This window comes from Macaca thibetana, chromosome 2, assembly GCF_024542745.1.
Source record: "Macaca thibetana thibetana isolate TM-01 chromosome 2, ASM2454274v1, whole genome shotgun sequence".
NCBI lineage: Eukaryota > Metazoa > Chordata > Mammalia > Primates > Cercopithecidae > Macaca > Macaca thibetana.
Window position 1 is genome coordinate 84,443,487 of NC_065579.1, and position 20,585 is coordinate 84,464,071.

Consider the following 20,585-nt stretch of genomic DNA (forward strand, 5'->3'; position numbering starts at 1 on the left):
TTGGTTACTAATTATATTTTTCAGTTTGGCCCTTAAGGGTCAGATATAAGAAGATACTAGAGTTGATGAAAAAGCCATGTATGCCCCATAGGACAAAGACCAAAGACAGGAGCTTACTACAAGACCAAAGACAGGAGCTATGGGTTGAGCTGTGTCCCTTATAAGAAGTTATGTTGATGTCCCAACCTGTGGTACCCCAGAAGGTGACCTTATTTGGAAATAGGGTCTTTGCAGATATAGTCAAGTTAAAATGAGGTCATTAGGTTGGTCCTAATTTGATATAACTGGTGTCCTTATTAAAATGGGAAATTTGGACAGAGGGAAAACTATGTGAAGAGACACAGGAAGGAACACCATGTAAACATGAAGGCAGATTTCAGGGTGATGCATTTACAAACTAAGGAACACCAAAGATTGTCAGCAGACCACCAGAAGCTAGGAGAGAGGCATAGAACGGGTTATTCTTCATAGCATTCAGAAGAAACCAACCTTATCAACGCCTTCATCTTTTTTTGTTTTTGAGACAGAGTCTTGCTCTGTTGCCCAGGCTGGAGTGCAGTGGCGCGATCTCGGCTCACTGCAAGCTCTGCCTCCCAGGTTCACGCCATTCTCCTGCCTCAGCCTCTCAAGTAGCTGGGACTACAGGTGCCTGCCACCACGCCTGGCTAATTTTTTGTATTTTTAGCAGAGACCGGGTTTCACCGTGTTAGCCAGGATGGTCTCAATCTCCTGACCTCGTGATCCACCCGCCTTGGCCTCCCAAAGTGCTGAGATTACAGGCGTGAGCCACTGTGCCCTGCCCGAGACATATATTTCTGTTGTTTAAACCATCTAGTTTATTGTATTTTGTAACAGCAGCCCTCAGAAACTAATAAAAAGGCTTGACAAGCTTTGTCTGTAAAGGGCCAGATAGTAATTAGACTTTATGGGCCATTCTACTTCATTCTGTCATTGTAGCATGTAAGCAGCCATAACAATGTATAAATGAATAAGTGTATTTTGTCTCCCAGTACTTATTTACAAGACAAGTGGTGGGCAGCATTTGGCTGTAGTGCATAGTTTTGCTGAGGCCTAATCCACAACATTCAGAAAAGACAACAGTGGTTAGCATTGTAATCAAATTTCTATTACAGTCATAAACAATATGTGTTTGTAAACAATATATGTATCCATCAGGAGAGATCCCTTTGTAGGTAACATAAGAAGGATAGGGAAGGGAAAAAATTTTGAATTGACTATATTTAAATCCTAAATCTACTACATCAAGAAACAGAATCCACTACATTGAAAAACAGATTTACATTGAAAAAACAAAAATTAACTTCTAATTGGCAAGGTTTTTCCCAGCAGTGAAAATGCCAAGATACTATTTTCAAATAGTTAAAAATTCTCATACAAATATGAAATGAACATTTATTAAAGGTTTTATTTAACTTGTTAATGAAGAGCCAGTAAGATGTTTAGACTATTTCAAAGAAGAATATGAAGAACAGATTTTATATTATAGACATGTAGAATCAGAAATGCTGAAGTGAATTTGCTGGTAGATGCAAAACATATTAATATATTTTAGTGTAATAAACTTTAATGCTTGGGTTATCTTTTCTACAGAGCAGAGTTGTATTTCTGCTGGCCAAAATTCATTTACATTGTTAGCAGCAAGAATCACTTGTGTTACTATCAGTTGTCTACAAGTTATCTATACTTACAGAGTTGTAAAATAAGTTAGTCAGTAGAGAGTCGAAGGTGTGCACTCCTGTAGAATCAGATAATACCTGGAGGGCCCACTAGAAAATGCCAGCACTTTGGTTTCACCCTGCACTGGCATCATTGCACCCATGGTTTGCTTTTCTCTATTTTTCAGGCCATAATTTTTCCTGATACGAGCTAGACTGAGTTTAGTTATTAAGTTTCATTTTTACACATCTGAGACCTGTGAAGTGTTATCAGTAAAAAGTGTAAATATGCTATACAACAAAAAAAAAAAGGGAATAACTGTGTGCCAAGCTGTGGATCCCAGATAAGATGGAAGATAAGAAATACGGCATCAGGACATTGAGGAAGTCACTGATAGCCTCAGTTCATTTAACATAACCATTATTCTGATATTTATCCAGCACTTTCACTGTAAACAGAAGGAATATTCTTCATATAAAATGTGGCTGCTTTCCTTTGAGTTAGGTTAATCAGCATCATCACAGTAATAACAATAATAACTAACATTGAGGACTCATTCTGTGCCAGACACCATCCCAAGGGCTTTACATGTATTTTCTCATTTCTCCCAACAAGAGTAACAGTATTACCTGTTTCATTTTCCAAGTGAGGAAACTTAGGCCTCACACGGTTAAGTAGCTTACTCCTGGACACCTGTCTAAGCAGTGGTAGGATATGGACAAAGGCACACTTAACACCAGTACTTTTAGGTAACCCATCACACCACTTGGTAGAGAAACTTAATTGGAATTGCAACATCTCCCTATTTCCCAACACCTAAAAAGAGCCTACCCTTTATCCTTCAGGAACTTTTAAAACCTGAGAGGAGAAAAGTCGTGTTTGGGCAGAAGCCTGAGGTATTACAGACTGACAAGTAATAAGAACGTTTTGAGAGCTGGGACTGATTTCTCATAGGAAAGGCAGAATTTTAAACAAAGTGACAGGCATACTATACTTGCTGTATTTGTTAGGGGCAGATTTGAAGAAGAGCTACAGGAGAAAATTTGGCTAATTAAGTTGGTAGAAGTCAAATGGAGATAGCATCCACAAGAGCCATTCTCTGAAGGTATGAACTGGAAGATCATCTCACCCCTATTTGTGTAGGGTACAGGGAAATGAGTCAAAGTTACAAGTTCCATCCCTTGTTTGTAGCATTTTGAGAAATATCCTAGACCTTCCTATAAAGGAAATTACTCCTGTTCAGGGTATTTTCTACATGGGAAAAATGACTATAGCAGTGCTTAGAAAGGGAATAGCATTCAATTCCACATCACTTAATGAATTTCCCTTTATGGGTTAGAGATAACCATGGGATGACAGACTACTGTCAAACATCGGAAAAAAAAAAACAGATTCACCTGGTCTGTCTCCCTATAATATGAGGGCAGGGAAGTGCCCTCTTCTTCTCTGAACAGCTGCCTTACCAGGACTATAATGGTAAACTGGAGTTTAAAATTCAGAAGTGGTGTAGCTCCAAGAAATGCTAAGGTCCAGCCAGGGTGTGGCATAAGAGTGGGTGGCTATAGTGAAGTCAAGGAAAGCTTTAAGCCTCAAGTGTTGAACAGGTTGTCACATGCATACCAAAGACCCTTAGAGTGGTAATAGGTCTTAAAAAGATTACGAATCTTGACTAGGGGAAATGACATGCCACAAATAATAGAAAAAAGAAAAAAGTGTCAAAGAATGGTCAAGTAGAATGACCTGAACTCAAAAGAGGAAGAGTTCTGGAGCAAGTTCGCAGTAAGTTTTGGGAATCAGAGGGCAGTGCTTGACCTCACAGACTGGAGGTATATAGAATGAATAGCGCTTTCAGTATCTCCATTTAGGAATGAATGTTTTGGCCTTTGTTAAGTGTAACAGTGGCCCTAACTAAGTGAAATAGTTGCTAGATTTCATGGAGGGAAAGTTGCAATTTTGTTTTTTTGTTTTTTATTTTGTTTAATTTAGAGGATTACAATGAATGAGTTAACAAAGAAAACATACCATTATAACTGTGAATCAATTAAAATTACCTTTATTACATAATAGGCCTGTGTTTTCTCCTCTTCTCCTTCAGGAGGCAGCATAACGACAGTCAGAATTTCATATCTATTCTTCAGCTTCTCAATTTTACTTAGCCGCTCATGAAACTCAGTGCTAATAAGAAAAAAAAAAAAAACACTGAGAAATGAATAACATACTTTTAAATTTTTAAAGGACTATCAGGTGTTCTTATTGAAGACATTTGGATTTGTGTTACTACAAAACAGGTTAAATTTGTTCTCGCATTTTAATAATTCGGTGTGAAGGATCTGATATTTACCCTACTTGAAAGCTGACAAGTTAGCCTGCCACAGTTTCACTGTGTCTTTTGCTGGCAAAAGACACGATTCCTGTTTCAGAGACAAAGGACTTTATTTCTCATGACATAGCCATTGGTTCCCCTGGCTCCCTACATCCCATGGAGGCAAGAAGGGGCTCAAGTGGATGCTGCACATGGTAGATTTGCATCACAGCTGAGGAATCTCAAGCCTAGGTAACCCAAATATTTTATAGTGGGGAATAAGCAAACATGCCTAATTTTTGCTCCAGAAGGAGATATTACCTCTAGTTTCTGAGGCTGTTGGCTACTCAAATGTCTTTAAAAAGATAGTGCAAACAGGGCGGTTGAGAATTGTCTTCCAGCATTCAGATTCAGATTCTTAAATCTATTGGTTAATTTCTCCTTTTATTTTAGTAAATTTATATTTTTGAGCTATTTTTAAGAACTTAGTAATCTTAACATATGCATGGCAATATGGAGAGTGACACAATTGCCTGCCACAAACTCATGAAAGTAAGCTATCATGATGAAAAAAATCCTCAACCTACCCGTTTTTCTACTGCTAGAGAAAACTCATGGTAAAATATGTTTAAATAGTGTCAGAAGTTACAGTTTTTCTTATTTTAAATTATCACTCATTTCCTCAGAAAATATTTACTCATCCTGTATGTGATCATAAAACCTTGCTGGACTTCAAGATTGTGGACCAATCACAGTATATTGCTCTTCCTTTCTAAAATAAAAAAAAGATTTAAAAAAAAAAAAAACAGCAACATAGCAGTTCTGAGAACCAGAAAGGTACAATATTTTTTCATGAATTCATGGAAAACAGATGGGGTAAGATTAGTGGAAAAAAAAAAAATAGATACAAACATGGAAGACCACTGCAGAAGCAGAAGCCATTTTCCACCAAAGAAGTCTGAAAAAAATCAAACTCAGAAATAAGAAAAAGAACAAGAGTGATCTGTGAGGCTATAATCAACACCTCTGGGCCATTCCCCTCAACCCCTCAAAGCATACAGAAATGCCAGGAATGCTTTCTGCTCCCGTGATAACCAGAAAGTTACCACAGTTCCTAGCATACATGTTGAAGCTAGAGAAAGAGGTAAAAACATGAAGTAAGTCTAGGCTTCCCCAACAGTGGAAGTAAATGAAAAAGAAAGGCAGTTCTACTTAGGAATGAGAGGAAGTGTTCATCACTCAAACACTTCCTAACTTTTTGTAACCATGAAATCCTAACCCTGTTTAATAGCTATCATGCTCTTTACAGGACAAACTAGCTCAGAGCCTACAATCAGCCCTCCCATTTAGAGGAGGAATCTGTTGGAGAAAACCAGAAATCCGCTTAATTGCAGAGGAAACCCTTACCAGTAAGCTGCCAATATCCACCAATTAATAAGAATTTATTAATAAATATTAACAAAACAAAGGACCATCAAACATTTATGGAAAGCAAACAGCATAAATGAACAAAATGAACAAAGAAGAGACCCGAGATTAACACATAATGCATAGAAGACAATGTTCAGTGTTCTAATTAGTACCCTCTAAAAGAGAAGAGGCTATTGATTCCAAAAACACCCATAAAACAAGATGGGCTGCTATGAAAATAAAGGACTAATGAAAGAACAACAGTGCTTGCAAATAAGTTTTCGTTTTCAATGTAAGAGCAGTGAAGAATATAAAGATTTAATGAGCAATCTGGAGAGAGAGGCAAGGGGGGAGATGAGGCAGAGGAGAGGGAAATAGGGAGAGAGAAAGAATATCTGAGAAAGTAAAATACAAGTAGAAAAAATAAACCTGGAGGACAGACCTAAAAGGGCCAACATCTACTAAAAGTGAGCAACAAATGGAGAAAACAGAAACTATGATGGTAAGAAAAAAATTAAATAGAAAAATATTCTGACCTGAAGAAAAACTTGAATGAAATAACTAAAAGAAACCACACAGAAAGGAGTTCAGCCTCTCTTCCCTGGGAACCCCCATCCCGACTCTTCACCAGACAGGGACCCCAGCCCGTGACCACAGCTCCACCCATGGCTGAGCATACCCACTGGTAGTGGACTGGAGTTTGCTGGAAACTCCCTAAGGCATATGATAGCCCCTCTGCCACAACCACAGCAGCAGTTCTATCCCTGCTGCCCTTGATTTGGGGAAAAAACAACCTGAGGACTATGCCTGAGCTTACAGCACACTAAAGGCACCATGCAGAAAAGACACCACTGTCTTATCCCGACTCCCTTAACTCCGTGCTCGCTCCCCAGCAAGCCACAAGCTCACACCAGCACTACAGCCTCCTACCCCACCAGCTGAACACTACCAGTAACAGCAGCTAAATGCTTCTCAGAGGTAGAACCGCCAGGGGCAACCAAAAGCCTCTGCCACTGGCTCTGCAGTGGTACTACCCCAGCTATCCTCAGATTAACCAAGGAGCAAAGACCCTAAGTACCTCATCTGTATTTGCAACAAGCTGTAAGCCACCCAAGCAGAGGAAGCCAGTCCATCTCCCATGGATCACATAAACCGCTACTGCTCATCACCAGGCAGGGTGTCCCCAGCTTGGGCCCATAGCACAGACCACCTCATCCTGGCTTTATTGCACTCAGTGATTGCTGACCTGCACCTCTCTGGGATGAAGCCCTCAGGAGACAACCAAAAGACCCTCAGCCACAACCATTACTAAGGTACCTTCCTCTGCTGCCTCCAAGTTGGGAAAGAAACATAAACCCTGAGATCACCCCAGAGCTGTGGTGGGCAGCCCAGTAGTACCAAGCCATGATCTACAGCCAGCACTCAGGTGAGAGAGGAGCCCACACTTACAGAGCATTGAGAAAGAGCATGATGCAACTGTGAGGAAATATAGAGGAGCCACACAGCCAAGCAAGAGCCTACCTACTGACCACTACACCTAAGCACCACCTATTGGATCACACCCCAAAGCTTCAGTACCAAAAATAACTTCCTAACATATCCTCCTGTGAAACCAAAGATAAGAAGTCAGCTACAAATAAAGACCCCACACAAAGCCTTGGCCCTGTGAAAACATCCAGAAAAGAAGTCTGTTGACTGTACTCTGTCTACACCACAGTTAAAGGAATAACCATTGTATTAGTCCATTTTCAAACTGCTATAAATATACTACCTGAGACTGGATAATTTACAACAAAAGAGATTTAATTGACTCACAGTTCCACATGTCTGGGGAGGTCTCAGGAAACATAATCATGAATCATGATGGAAGGCAAGAGGGAAGCAGCAGCATCTTTACCAGGCAGCAGGAGAAAGCAAGAGAGGGAAACTTCCAAACATTTTTAAACCATCAGATCTCGTGAGAACTCGCTGTCATGAGAACAGCACTGGGGAAACCACCACCAATATCCAATTACTTCCCACCACGTCCCTCCCTCGACATAGGATTACAGTTGGAGATGAGACTTGGGTGGGGACACAGAGTCAAACCATATTCTGCCCCTGGTGCCTCCCAAATCTCATGTCCTCACATTTCAAAACCAATCATACTTTCCCAACAATCCCCCAAAGTCTTACTCCAGCATTAACTCAAAAGTCCAAGTCCAAAGTCTCATCTGAGACAAAGCAAGTCCCTTCCATCTATGAGCCTGTAAAATAAACAAGTGAGTTGCTTCCAAGATACAATGGGGGTACAGGCATTGAGTAAATGTTCCTGTTCCAAATTGGAGAAGTTGGCCAAAACAGAGGGGCCACAAGCCCCATGCAAGTCCAAAACCTGGCAGGGCACTCATTAAAGCTCCAGAATAATCTCCTTTGACTCCATGTCTCATATCCAGGGCACACTGATACATGGGGTGGGCTCCCAAGGCCTTGGGTAGCTCTGCTTCTGTGGCTTTTCAGGGTACAGCCCCTGTGGCTGCTTTCATGGGCTGACATTGAGTGCCTGTGGCTTTTCAAGGTGCATGGGGCAAGCTGTCAGTGGTTCAACATACACAAATCAATAAATTTGATTCATCACATAAACAGAACTAAAGACCAAAATGACATGATTATCTTAATAGATGTAGAAAAGGCTTTTGATAAAATTCAATACCTCTTCATGTTAAAAAGTCTCAATAAATTAGGTACTGAAGGAACATAGCTCAAAATAATAAGAGCCATCTATGACAAACCTACACGATAGTAAAGGGAGAAAAGCTGGAAGCATTCCTCTTGAAAACCAGCATAAGGATGCCCTCTCTCACCACTCTTACTCAACATAGTATCAGAAGTCCTGGACAGAGCAGTCAGGAAAGAGAATGAAAGAGCATCTAAATCCTTGTTTGCAGATGACATGATTCTATATCTAGAAAACCCCATAGTCTCAGCCCAAAAGCTGCTTCAGCTGATAGAAAACTTCAGCAAAGTTTCAGGATACAAAATCAACATATAAAAATTACCAGCATTCCTATACACCAACAACAGCCAAGCCAATAGCCAAATCAGGAACGCCATCCCATTACACAACACAAAAGGAATAAAATACCTATGAATGCAGCTAACTAGGGAGGTGAAAGATCTCTACAATGAGAATTACAAAACACTGCTCAAGGAAATCAGCAGAAAGCTGATTTCTCATGGATAGGAAGAATCAATATTAAAATGGCCATACTGCCCAAAGCAACTTACAGATTCAATGCTATTTCTGTCAAACTACCAGTGACATTTTTGTAGAACTAGGAAAAAAACATTTTAAAATTCATATGGAACCAAAAAAGAGTCTGAGTAGCCAAGGCAGTCCTAAACAAAAATAAAGCTTGAGGCATCACGTTACCCAACTTCAAAGTACACTACAGGGCTACAGTAACCAAAACAACATGGTACTGGTACAAAAACAGACATACAGACCAATGCAGCAGGAGAGCCCAGAAATCAGGCTGCATCCCTACCACCATCTCATCTTCAACAAAACTGAGAAAAACTATCAATGGGGAATGGATTTGCTATTCAATACGTGGTGCTGGGATAACTGGCTAGCCATATGCAGAAGATTGAAACTGGACCCCTTTCTTACACCACATACAAAAATCAAGATGGATAAAATATTTAAACGTAATACCCAAAACTATAAAAACCCTGGAAGACAACCTAGGCAATATTATTCTGGACAGAGAAAAAGGCAGAGATTTCATGATGAAGATGCCAAAAGCAATCACAAAAAAAAAAAAAAAAAGTGACAAATAGATATAATTAAAACTGAAAAGCTTCTGCACAGCAAAATAAACTATCAACAGAGAAAACAGACAACCTACAAAATGGGAGAAAATTTTTGCAAGCTCTGCATCTGATAAAGGTCTAATATCCAACATCTATAAGGAACTTAAACAAATTTACAAGAAAAAAATACAGCCATATTAAAAAGTGAGCAAAAGACATGAACACTTTTCAAAAGGCGACCTACATGTGCCAAAAAGCATATGAAGAAAAGCTCAATAGACATTAGAAAAATGCAAATCAAAACCACAGATACCATCTCACACAAGTCACAATGGCTACCATTAAAAAGTCAAAAAAAAAAAATAACAGATGCTGGTGAGGTTGCAGAGAAAAAGGAATGCTTATACAATATTGTTGGGAATGTAAATTAGTTCAGCCACTGTGGAAAGCTATGTGTGGTGATTCCTTAAAAAACTAAAAGCAGAAGTATCATTCAACGCAGGAATCCCATTACTGGGTATATACCCAAAGGAATATAAGTCATTCTACCATAAAGACACATGTGCACAAATGTTCATTGTAGCACTATTCACAGTAGCAAAGGCATGGAATCAAGTAAATACCCATCAGTGACAGATTAGATTTTAAAAACGTGGCACATATACACCATGAAATAGAATGCAACATAAAAAAGAATAAGATACTGTGTTTCACGGGAACATGGATAGAGCTGGAGGCCATTATCCTTAGCAAACTAATGCAGGAACAGAAAACCAAACACGGCACATTCTCACTTATAAGTGGGAGTTAAATGATAACTCATGGACACAAAGAGGAAAACAATGGGCATTGGGACCTGTTGGTGGGTGGAGAGTGAAAGGAGGGATAGAAACAAAAAAAAAATAACTATTGGGTACTAGGATTAGTACCTGGGTAATGAAATAATCTGTATAACCAACCCCCATGACAAGTTTACCTATATAACAAACCTGCACGTGTACCCCTGAACCTAAGATTTTTTTTTTTTTAAATCACTGAAAGAGTTCACCCAGGAAGGGTAAAGCAAGAGAAACTTTAAAATGACAAAACACCCAGAAACATACAAGAAAATTATGAAACACCAAGGATAGAGTGTCCCAAAGCTTCCAGAAAGAAAACAAAGCCCAGTTTCCCTACAAAATAAATGTCATTAATCTATAATCAGACTTCTCATAAACAACACTGTAGTCAATGCTTTACAATGTTCTGACATTCAAGTTTAAGGGAGAATAAATATATATTAAACATACAAGGACTGCAAAGTTTCAGAAAACATCAGTTTGAAAAAACATTCAAAATCATACTCCAGAAAATGAAATCCAAGAAAATAGAATGATGACAAGGGATACATGAAAAAAAATTAAGAAACAAAACACATAGGTAATTTTAAATTATTGCTGACATTTGTATCTACAGCTTAGTGCACATTAAGGAGTTTTTTAAAAAGTAAAGACATAATATTAAAAACAATGGCAAGAGACTATCATCAGTATTTCAACAATATGTGAAAGATGGGAAGAGGAAAAGAAGAGGTAAAAGATGCTAAAAGTAGTATTTTTAGGAAGGGGAAAATAATAGAAACTAATCAATTTTCAATATTCATACAAAAATGATTAAAGTTTCTTTTAAATCTAAGAATAACCAACAAAATAATTAAAATTAGAATGTTTACTTTCCAAATAAAAGGCAAAACAAAATTCAGTAAAAATAATGAAAAGCTGGAAAGACAGAAATAATGAATACATGGCAATTTCTTAATGTTTCCTGAAAAGTTATATACCTACCACATGATCCAGCAATTTTACTCCTAAGTATTTATCCAAGAGAAAAGAAAGCATATATTCATACCAAGAACATGTATGTTCATAGCACCTTTGTTTATAATAGCTAAGAATTTTAAAGAACTCAAATGTCCATCAGCAGGTAAATGTATAAACAAACTGGAGGAAACACGTGCAATGGAATACTGCTATTTAACCAGAGAAAGCCAGGGTCAGCAAAGCATCTTGCCTGCCACCTGTTTTTGGATAGCCCACAAGCAAAGAATGACTTTTAAATTTTTAAGTGATTAGAAAAATAAAAGAATTATATTTCATGAAAATTTAAAATTACAATATTCATAAAGTTTTATTGGAAAATAGCCATGCTCATTTTTTGACATATTGTCATGGCTGCTTTCAGTCCACAATGACAGAGTTGAGTAAGTTGAGTTATTAAAACAATGACTGGAAGCAGCCTAAATGCCAATCAACCAACAAGTGGATAAAGAAAATACACTATGGAATACTACTCAGCCACAAAAAGAAACAAAATCATGTCATTTGCAGCAACTTGGATGGAGTTGGACTCCATTATTCTAAGTGAAGTAACTCAGGAATGGAAAACCAAATATTGTTATGTTCTCGCTTATAAACGGGAGCTAAGCTATGAGGATGGAAGAGCATAAAAATGATAAAATGGACTTTGGGGACCTGTAGGGGGTGGAATGTGAGAGGGACCTGAGGGATAAAGGACTTTGAGTACAGTGTACACTGCTTGGGTTCATATACACCAAAATCTCAGATTACTGCTACAGAACTTATCTGTGTAGCTAAAATCCACCTGTTTTCCAAAAATTATTGAAATAAAATTTTAGGAAAAAATTAAAAAATAAAGACCATATGGCCTGCAAGGAACTGTAAGTTACTCACCTAGCTCTTAGAGAAAAAGTGTGTCAACCCCTGATAAAAAGGAATGTATATTGATATACACAACATGGGTGAATTTCAAAATAATTATGCTGAATGAAAAAAGCCAGACAAAAGGCAGACCTACTATTGGATTCCATTTACATAAAACTCTTGAAAATGCAATCCGAACTATATGGATGAAAAGCAGATCGTTGTCTGGAGAGAGAAACACTGGGGAAGGACTGAAGGGAGGAATTACAATGGGGTACAAGGAAACTTGTAGGGGTGACGGATACCTTATCTTGATGGTGGTGATAGTTTCTCTGGTATATTACATATGTTAAAACCTATCGAATGTACACTTTAAATATGTGCAACTTATATATCTCAAGTATACCTCAATAAAGTTTAAAAAGTAAAGTCTATGACAATTGAAAGACAGGAAAGGCGAAAAAGAAAAAAATGGCAGTATTATTTTTTTGTGGGATGCAGCTAATATAATACTCAGAGGGTTTTTTTTCAGACTTCAAAGCTGAAAATTAATAAGCTAAGCATCTGAAGAATTTAGGAAAAGAACATTAAAAACCCATATAAAAGAAAGAAAAAGTAGTAAAGGCAAGATCAGAAACTAATGAAATAATGGACAGTAGAAGATACCAATAAGATTCTTTCCAAATAATGTTAAAACTGATTAACTTGTGAGAATTATCCTACCCCAAAAGAATGCACAAATAACCAATGTCAGGAATATAAAAGAAGTCATCTCTAAAAATACTACAACTATTAAATAATAAAATTATAAACAACTGTTTATAATTTATACATTATAAATAACTGGCAATAAATTTGAAAATTTGAATATAGAAAATTTTTCCTAGAGAAAAAATATAATTTGCCAAAACAGAATCAATAATAAATACAAAATCTGCATTGTCCTATAACCAGTATATAAGCCAATAGTTGAAAATGTTCCCCCATAGAAAACTTCGGGCTCCCAGTGTCTTTTTTTTCCAGTGAGGTCTTTGAAAGACAAAAAAAGATATAATTCCACTCTCTTAGAAACATATTCCATGTACAGAAAAATAAGAAAATACACAAAAGTCATTTTATGAAGGCAGACATAACCTTAATAGCCTGATAACCTGACAAGGACAGTAGAGCAAGGAGAATTATGGGTCATGAACATAGATGCAAAAATTGTATTAAAATATTCCCTAACAAAATCTAGATGTATGCAAAGACAATATGAAACAGACAAGTTGGGTTTATTCTAGAATGTAAGGTTGGTTTGACTGAAAAATTGATCAATATGATTAAACACATTAACAGATTGAAGAAGCTACATCTTGTCAATAAGTGCTAAGAAAGCATATAATAAAAGTCAACATCCATTCTTGATTAAACAAAATAACCTCTTAGTAAAGGATAAAAATAGATAGGAGCTCACTTAATATGGTAAAAGGTATCTAAAAAATAGAAATAAACAACAGTAAACCTTATACTTAATGCAAAAACAACGAAAGCTTTCCCTTTGAGATCAGGTAACAAGACAAGTATACCTCTAATCAACACTGCTCTTCAGTATTGAACTAGGGAAAAAAGAAAAGTTATAAAGATTGGGAAGCAAGAAATAAAACATTATTATTTGAAAATAATATAAATGAAATACAGTTTATAGAAAATTAGAATCTACTGATTGTTAGAACAAGATTGATTGTTAAGCAAGGTTGCTGAATACTTAATATGCAGAAATTAACTGCATTTCTACTTTCCAGCAACAATCCAAAAATGAAATTGACAGTAACATTAAAGAAAAAACATGTAGCCAGAAATAATCTTATAAAAGATGTACAAAATCTCTATGGTAAAATCACTTCAATAGATGCAGCTACTGAATATCTATTTTTAAAAAGACATGTTATTGGACTTTATCAAAAACCATACATAAAAAGTAATTCCAAGTAGATTAGTGATCTTAATGTAAAAGGGACAGCCTAAAGAATGAAGAATTAACCAAAAGAAGAGCCTAGATTTATGGCTATAACATGCCCTATGTCTTTCTTATATGAAAAGCCATTTCAAATGAATATGAAAAAGATGCACAGCCAGTTCTCCTGACATCACCCTCACTTTTTTTTTAATTCCTCAGCAGTTTTAAAACTAAAAATTACCTTATGTTTTCCCGTTCTTGATCAATATATCTTATTTGTGATGCAAGCATTGTTTTATGAACCTTAATTTCTTCAGTTCGCTCTTCCATTGCTGTGTATAATTGCTGTTTTCTTTTTTCTAGGGAAAGAACTTCTTCTGCCTTACTGTGAAGCATTTCTCGAGTACGCTTAACTTCAAGTTTTAAAAGACTGTCCTCTATCATCAAATCCTATCAACATAACAAAATGGTCAAATATTGAAATTATTTTTTATTGCAAAACCAAAATATTTTTCCTTTTATGGCTATATAAGTAAAACTTGAAAATATATATTTTTCTAATTTAACCATTGACTAAAATATTAACTAGGGCTAAAATTAAATTGATCAGAGTCATAGCCTTTTTTTTTTTAAGAAAAGGGTTTATAGTTATTCCAAATCTTTTTTATAATTCAATTTTAAAGTCAAGCTTTGCTATTATAAAAAACAAAGGGAAGAAGTTATTCCTGAAATTAAACTTACACTATCCAAAAAACATAAAGCCCTATGAATGGCCATTTTTATACTCTGAATCTCACAAAATAATGTGGAAATATATTTTTATTTTAAGACATAAGAGTACACAGATCAATCAATTTTCAGAATAGAAACCCCAGAAGAAAAACACTCCAGAATATAAGATTTTATTGTTTTATAAACATAGCTTTTCATTTGGAGAGATTAGATACTTACATCTCACGTGCACCAAAAATATATTCTAGATGAATGAAAAATCTTAAGAGATGAAATCAATGTAACTACTAGAAATAGTAAACATTTGTCTGATTTGTAGTGTAACCAAGAAGTTTCTAAGCATAAAAATTAAAAAGAAAATAAAACTAAAAGATTTTGATGTTTAAAAAAACTTTTATGTCACAAACACTGAATAAAAACGTAAAGGTAAATGGTGAAAATATTTACAATATTTATGACAGATAATATTTTTACATATGACAAATTTTTATAATTTACATATGTAAACCTCCCAGTGGAAAAATGGGCCAAGAATACAAACTAGAGCTCCAAAGAAAAAAAATATGGAACATGACATAACAGAGAAAAGTGTTTTAAACATTTTTATTTAAACATAAATGTTTGAAAATTTATCATTAAAATATTTTTAAACCACCAATTTTAAAAATGCAGACTAAAACAAAGAGATACCATGTTTGACTATCAAATTGGCAACAATTTTCTAAATTAGGACATCCAGCCTCAGTGGTAGTGAATAAAATAGAATGCTTACACACTACTGATAGGAGTATTAATGGTAGGTACCCTCTAGTAGAGAATTGGGCTTAAAAATAGTTTTGAGACACTAAAAATATTCATTTCTTTCTGAACCATAATTATATAGCTAGGAATTTATCCAAAGGAACTAACTGAATAGAACTATACAATGAACAACTAATTGAACAACTGCATTATACATGTAATACTATTACAATAGCCAAGCATTGGAAAGAAACAAAAATCTAAAAAATAGGGGATGGTTAAATATACTATGGTAACTTCATGCAATGGACTTATAGAAAGCCTTCAAATATGTTTTTGAATAATGTTTTAGGATACATATGATATATAGAAGTTTTTTAAATACAACATAAAAAGCCAAATTTCTTAAAAGACTGGAGGGAAATAACAGACTTTAACACTGTTTATATTGGGTATAATGATTATAGTGACATTTTCTTTTTCATAATTTGCTATATTTTTTCATTTGTCTATGATTAACATGGAAACATGGTTTTCAATACTATATATGCATACAATTTTACTGCACCTGCTTAAAAGCTTTGGCTTTATCAAGTTCTTTCTCTGATCTGTCAATGAAAAGGTTTAGTTCATTTATTTTGGTCATAAGACACTGTTTTTCTTCACTGTTTTTACTATATGACTTCTTGATAAAATAAAGATCATTCTGCAAAAAGAAAAAAGATATATAAATGTATGTTTAAAATATTAACAAAAGTATTAAATACATACTGTATCATATGTATCTTACATAAATTATATACTCAGATATTTATAATAATCCTATGTTTTATTATCTCTCTTCCTGCTATGTCTCTAATATAATATACATGGATAGTCACATAGGAACATTTTCGTTTTTATCAATTGATGTTTTGGATTTAGTATGAGTTCAGTAATTCTAGGAAATATATACTTCCAGTTCAACCTAATGAATCACAGTCATCCCTCAGTATTCTCTGGGGATTGGTTGCAGGACAACAGCACAACCACCACCAAAAGGTATGGATGTTCAAGTCCCTTATATAAAATAGCAGTGTTTGCATGTTATCTACACGCATCCTCCTGTATAATTTAAATTATCTTTATGTTACTTATGTAATAAAATGTAAATGTTATATAAATAGTTGTTATACTGTATCATTTAGGGAATAATGACAAGAAAAAGGTCTGTACATTTTCAGTACAGACGCAAATCACCCATTTTTTTTTTAGTATTTTCAGTCTGCAGTTGGATGAATCTGCAGATGTGGAGCTTGTGGATACAGAGGGCTGACTGTGTTAGGGGACTGCCATTTATGAGGAGATGGGAGCATACACTGGCTCATTACATGGTTCACCACTCCCATACTGGAGTTCATTGTTTGATTCTATGCAAGTCCCAGATAGTAAGGACATCAACAGTCTGAGAAAGCATAGGGTGCTGTTTAAGAGTACCAGCTCTTAGAATCAGATGGCCTTAATCACATACTAGCTATCTGACCCTAGTATGATGTACTCTTCCTCAGTTTCCTCATCTCTAAAATGGAGATGAGGACAGTTCCTACCTTCCTGCATTATTGTGAAGATTAAAGATGTTACTGTCAAAGCGTGTGTATAACAGTGCTTGACACATAGAACTTCCCTGTAAATGTCAGCTATTATTAAATTACATACAAAACTGCATATTGCTAAAGAGAAAAATGTTTGGTTAGATCCAATTCCATCATATGCATAAATAGATCATACATACGCAGATACCAGTTTTCTAGTTTTATACCTATTTATATCTCTCTTTCCACCCAGAACCCAGAATAAGGTTTATGCTCTTATTCCCTTGTTTCCTGAATCTGAACTTTCCAGTTCCAAGATCTCTTTCTCTCTCTTCCTCCCTCCATCAGTTCCTCCTCTCCTGTCTTTTTAATTGCCTGTATTTCTCTGAAGTATTGGGACCTAAGATTTCAGCAAGATAGTAAGAAGGAAATTTGTTGCATAAAAATGTGATTTTATGAAATTAAATTTGAGAAAAAGAGTTAAAACAATGTGATTTTCAACTTGAAGAAACTAGTTTCTGTATGTAAAATTAGATGGAGTGGCATGTGAGAGGGCATACAGGATGACTTTACAATCTGTTGCTACTATTGAAAAGAGCAGCTCTTCATAATGACCAAAGGCTAACTAGCTTTAATATAATTTATTAATTCACTTACATTTCTATTAATTTACGTATCTCTCTGTTAAAACCAGAGTTGGAATAGGCATAAGCACTTGACAGTGGTATGATAGAGGGAGCAGTCAGAGTAGTTCAAAGGGGGAAGAACTATAACCATCCCCACACAGCAAAACAGACACACTCCAGGCCCGGGGCAAGGAACAAAGTCATACCTCTAACATTGTTTAGCATTAATATTCTCATATTCTAAATAATCAAAACAATACCACATACTGAATACCTACTAAAGTATTGTGCTAAGATACAAATTGCTTCTAGTTCTCCCAAATGTCCTAAAATAATAATTTTCCCCCATTTAATAGACGAGTAAACTAGAGCTCAGAAAAGTTAAAATAGTAGTAGTGGTATAGCCTTGAAATTTAAAACTAGTTCTATCTGATCCAAAAACCAGTGTTTTTCCCCACTAAGCAAAGATAACCGTTTTAAAATATTTCCTCAGACTACAAACTACTCCAAACCAAAATTTTGTCTTCTTAAAATAAGAGAAAAAAATAAGTAATACCTCTCCACCTTTTGCAGCCCTCAAGGATAGGGCAATTCTTTTTATAACCACCAGAGGATACATCAATAGTCTTTCCAGTGGTAAATAACATTTAGACCCTGCTAAGTTCTCACCCCATTCAGGTCCATGCTCAGTTTCTCACTTTTACTCTCTAGTCAAACTTTAACACAGTTTTTATATTACAATAAACATAATAAAATTCCTAAAGATGAAGACATTCTTACTTTATTAACAGAATCCAATCATTTCAAATATTATAACTAAGTAAAGATTTGAATAATAACTGCTGACTCATTAAAGAGCAGTTTCTTTTTAGATGGTGTTTTAAAGACAAAGGGCAATCAAGTTATTTCTTATGGCAGTTATAAAATAGAAAACTAGAACTTATCAATGTTCTAAACAGTGTACTCTTAAATAAGAGTATTTAGAAGTCAAATGCAGGAGGGGTCAAATCATCGTTCTCTGTGTACTAGCTGTATAACCTGGACAAATTACTTACTCTATAAAACAGATAATAGTATCTTCCTCACATTTGTAAGAATTATATGAAATAAAATACTAGAGGCATGTCATACAATATTTAGCATATACTAAATGCATCATCAATGGTAACATTACACACTAGTAGTACAAAAATAAGAACATTGTTCATACATTTGTTATATATGTGTGTAGACTGGCAATCACCCTATTCAAAGTAGTCTTAGGAACAAGTCTTAAAACAGAATGACTAGGATATTTGAAACATAAAATGTATTTTGGCTAAGTTACATGAAGCTTCTTGATCTGTGTTTCCAAAAGGCCACATGTAGATTTTTTCTCTTCCAAAGACTTCTTAAGTTCAACAATTTTTGCTTCAAGGGCTTGTTTTTCTTCTGAATTAATTTCTCCCTTTAACCGTGACATTCTCCGTTCCACTTGTTGAATGTGAAAATCCTGTTACAGTTAAAAAAAAAAAAAGTTATTACAAAGAAGCAAACAAAAGCATTTCTATAAGTGTAAAAACAAAGTGAATACTTTCTTATGAGTTTGGACTGGGCATTATCATGTAATAAAGTCACTTTAGTTTTTCAGTAATTCAGGATAAAATCCTTTTCACTCTAAGAGGAACAAAAATAAACTGTATCTCAACAATCAAGGTCCATGATAGACACAGAAATAATCTTCTGAAAATATGACAAAGTTGGGGGACGTTTATCATACTACCATGATGGAGTCTCAGTAAATTCACTGGATTTACATGAATTGGGATTCCTGAGGGCACATTATCTAAGGGATACAAAACAGGTAGTCACTAATTGTTAGCCATGAAAAGTTCAAATAACATCTAATTAATTATTCTTAATATTATATTTTAACATCTGTAATTTTTAAAAACTAAGAATATGTATTAGATGAGAAAATTAAGATGTAGGGATGGAGAATAGTAAGACATTAACACAAATATATAAATAGAACAAAATAAGGAAAAACTGAAAAAAAAATGCTTTCACTCTATTAGCATGGGAGTGAGGGTGGTGGTGCATAACTAAGAATCAACATACACTTTTTCTCAGTTTCAGATATCTCAGGCCTTCTTTTGTTTTACTCTGGATGCAAATGTCTCAGGTTCCTTTAAAACAACGTTCTCACTCTAACTAGAGTTCTCTCTCCTCTTGCCTGTTTATTTCAGACTGAGAGGAAAAAAATAACTTTTAAGGCTCCCTCACCCTACTACTGAACTAACATGATGTCTCACCTTCAGCATCTGTCTGTCCTCCACAAGAGTACTTAGAATTCTTTGTTTTATTAGAACATGGTGTATCTTGACCATCACAACTGTAATAAATCAATATGGAAGATATTCATAAAATAATACCTACCTGACTGTACATAATTTCTTGCTGCTTCAAGGTTTCAAAATCCAGTTTTTGTAACTGATGGTTGAGATGTTTCAGAGAGGAACGAGTTCCTTCAATTTCTGATAAAACCGCTTTTTCTTTCATTGTCTCAGTCTGTAACTCCTGAGCTTTCTTAAACAGCACATTTTTTATGAGGTTCAGTTGAATATCTACATCCTGATAATAAGGAAGTGATTAATGAAATTAAATATACTGAAATGTTGTATTTCATATGAACATAATAACTTAGAAACTCAAATAAATTTGAACCCTCCACCATTTTAGCCCCTTAGAAGATAAAGCTCTTCCCACAATTTTAACAAGTCCCTAACATTTCTTATGGTCTACTCTATTCTAGTAGACTAGGGTAGTTTTTATACCTGTGTCATACACCTTGACCTGTCATCTTAATTTCATCCCATGCTCCCCTAGCCTAGCAGTTGGCCATTCCACTGATTTCCTCAAAAAATAAAGTCCACTGGAAACATACAGCCTGTACATTCACAGAGTTTACTAAAGTCTTGAGGGTGCTATGGAGAAGAAATCACGTCATTCAATCTCCCACCTTTCAGGCACTATCCAGTGGTAAGCAGGTAAATGTTTAATCATCATCTCTCCAGGAGATGAGAGGCTAGGGGGAGAATCTGATTTCCATGG

The 20,585-nt window shown here is 35.4% G+C and overlaps 1 protein-coding gene across 1 annotated transcript in view; it reads right to left on the reverse strand.

Annotated features, from left to right (window-relative positions):
* CCDC39 (coiled-coil domain containing 39) overlaps positions 1–20,585 on the reverse strand; it is a 64,614-nt gene that overhangs the window by 10,504 nt on the left and 33,525 nt on the right. Inside the window, exons 10-14 of the mRNA XM_050780107.1 lie at positions 19,911–20,105; positions 18,820–18,984; positions 15,864–16,001; positions 14,064–14,272; positions 3,729–3,852 (exon numbers count right to left, since the gene is read on the reverse strand). Of these exons, the coding sequence (XP_050636064.1) occupies positions 3,729–3,852; positions 14,064–14,272; positions 15,864–16,001; positions 18,820–18,984; positions 19,911–20,105 (831 nt within the window). The remainder of the gene's footprint in view (positions 1–3,728; positions 3,853–14,063; positions 14,273–15,863; positions 16,002–18,819; positions 18,985–19,910; positions 20,106–20,585) is intronic.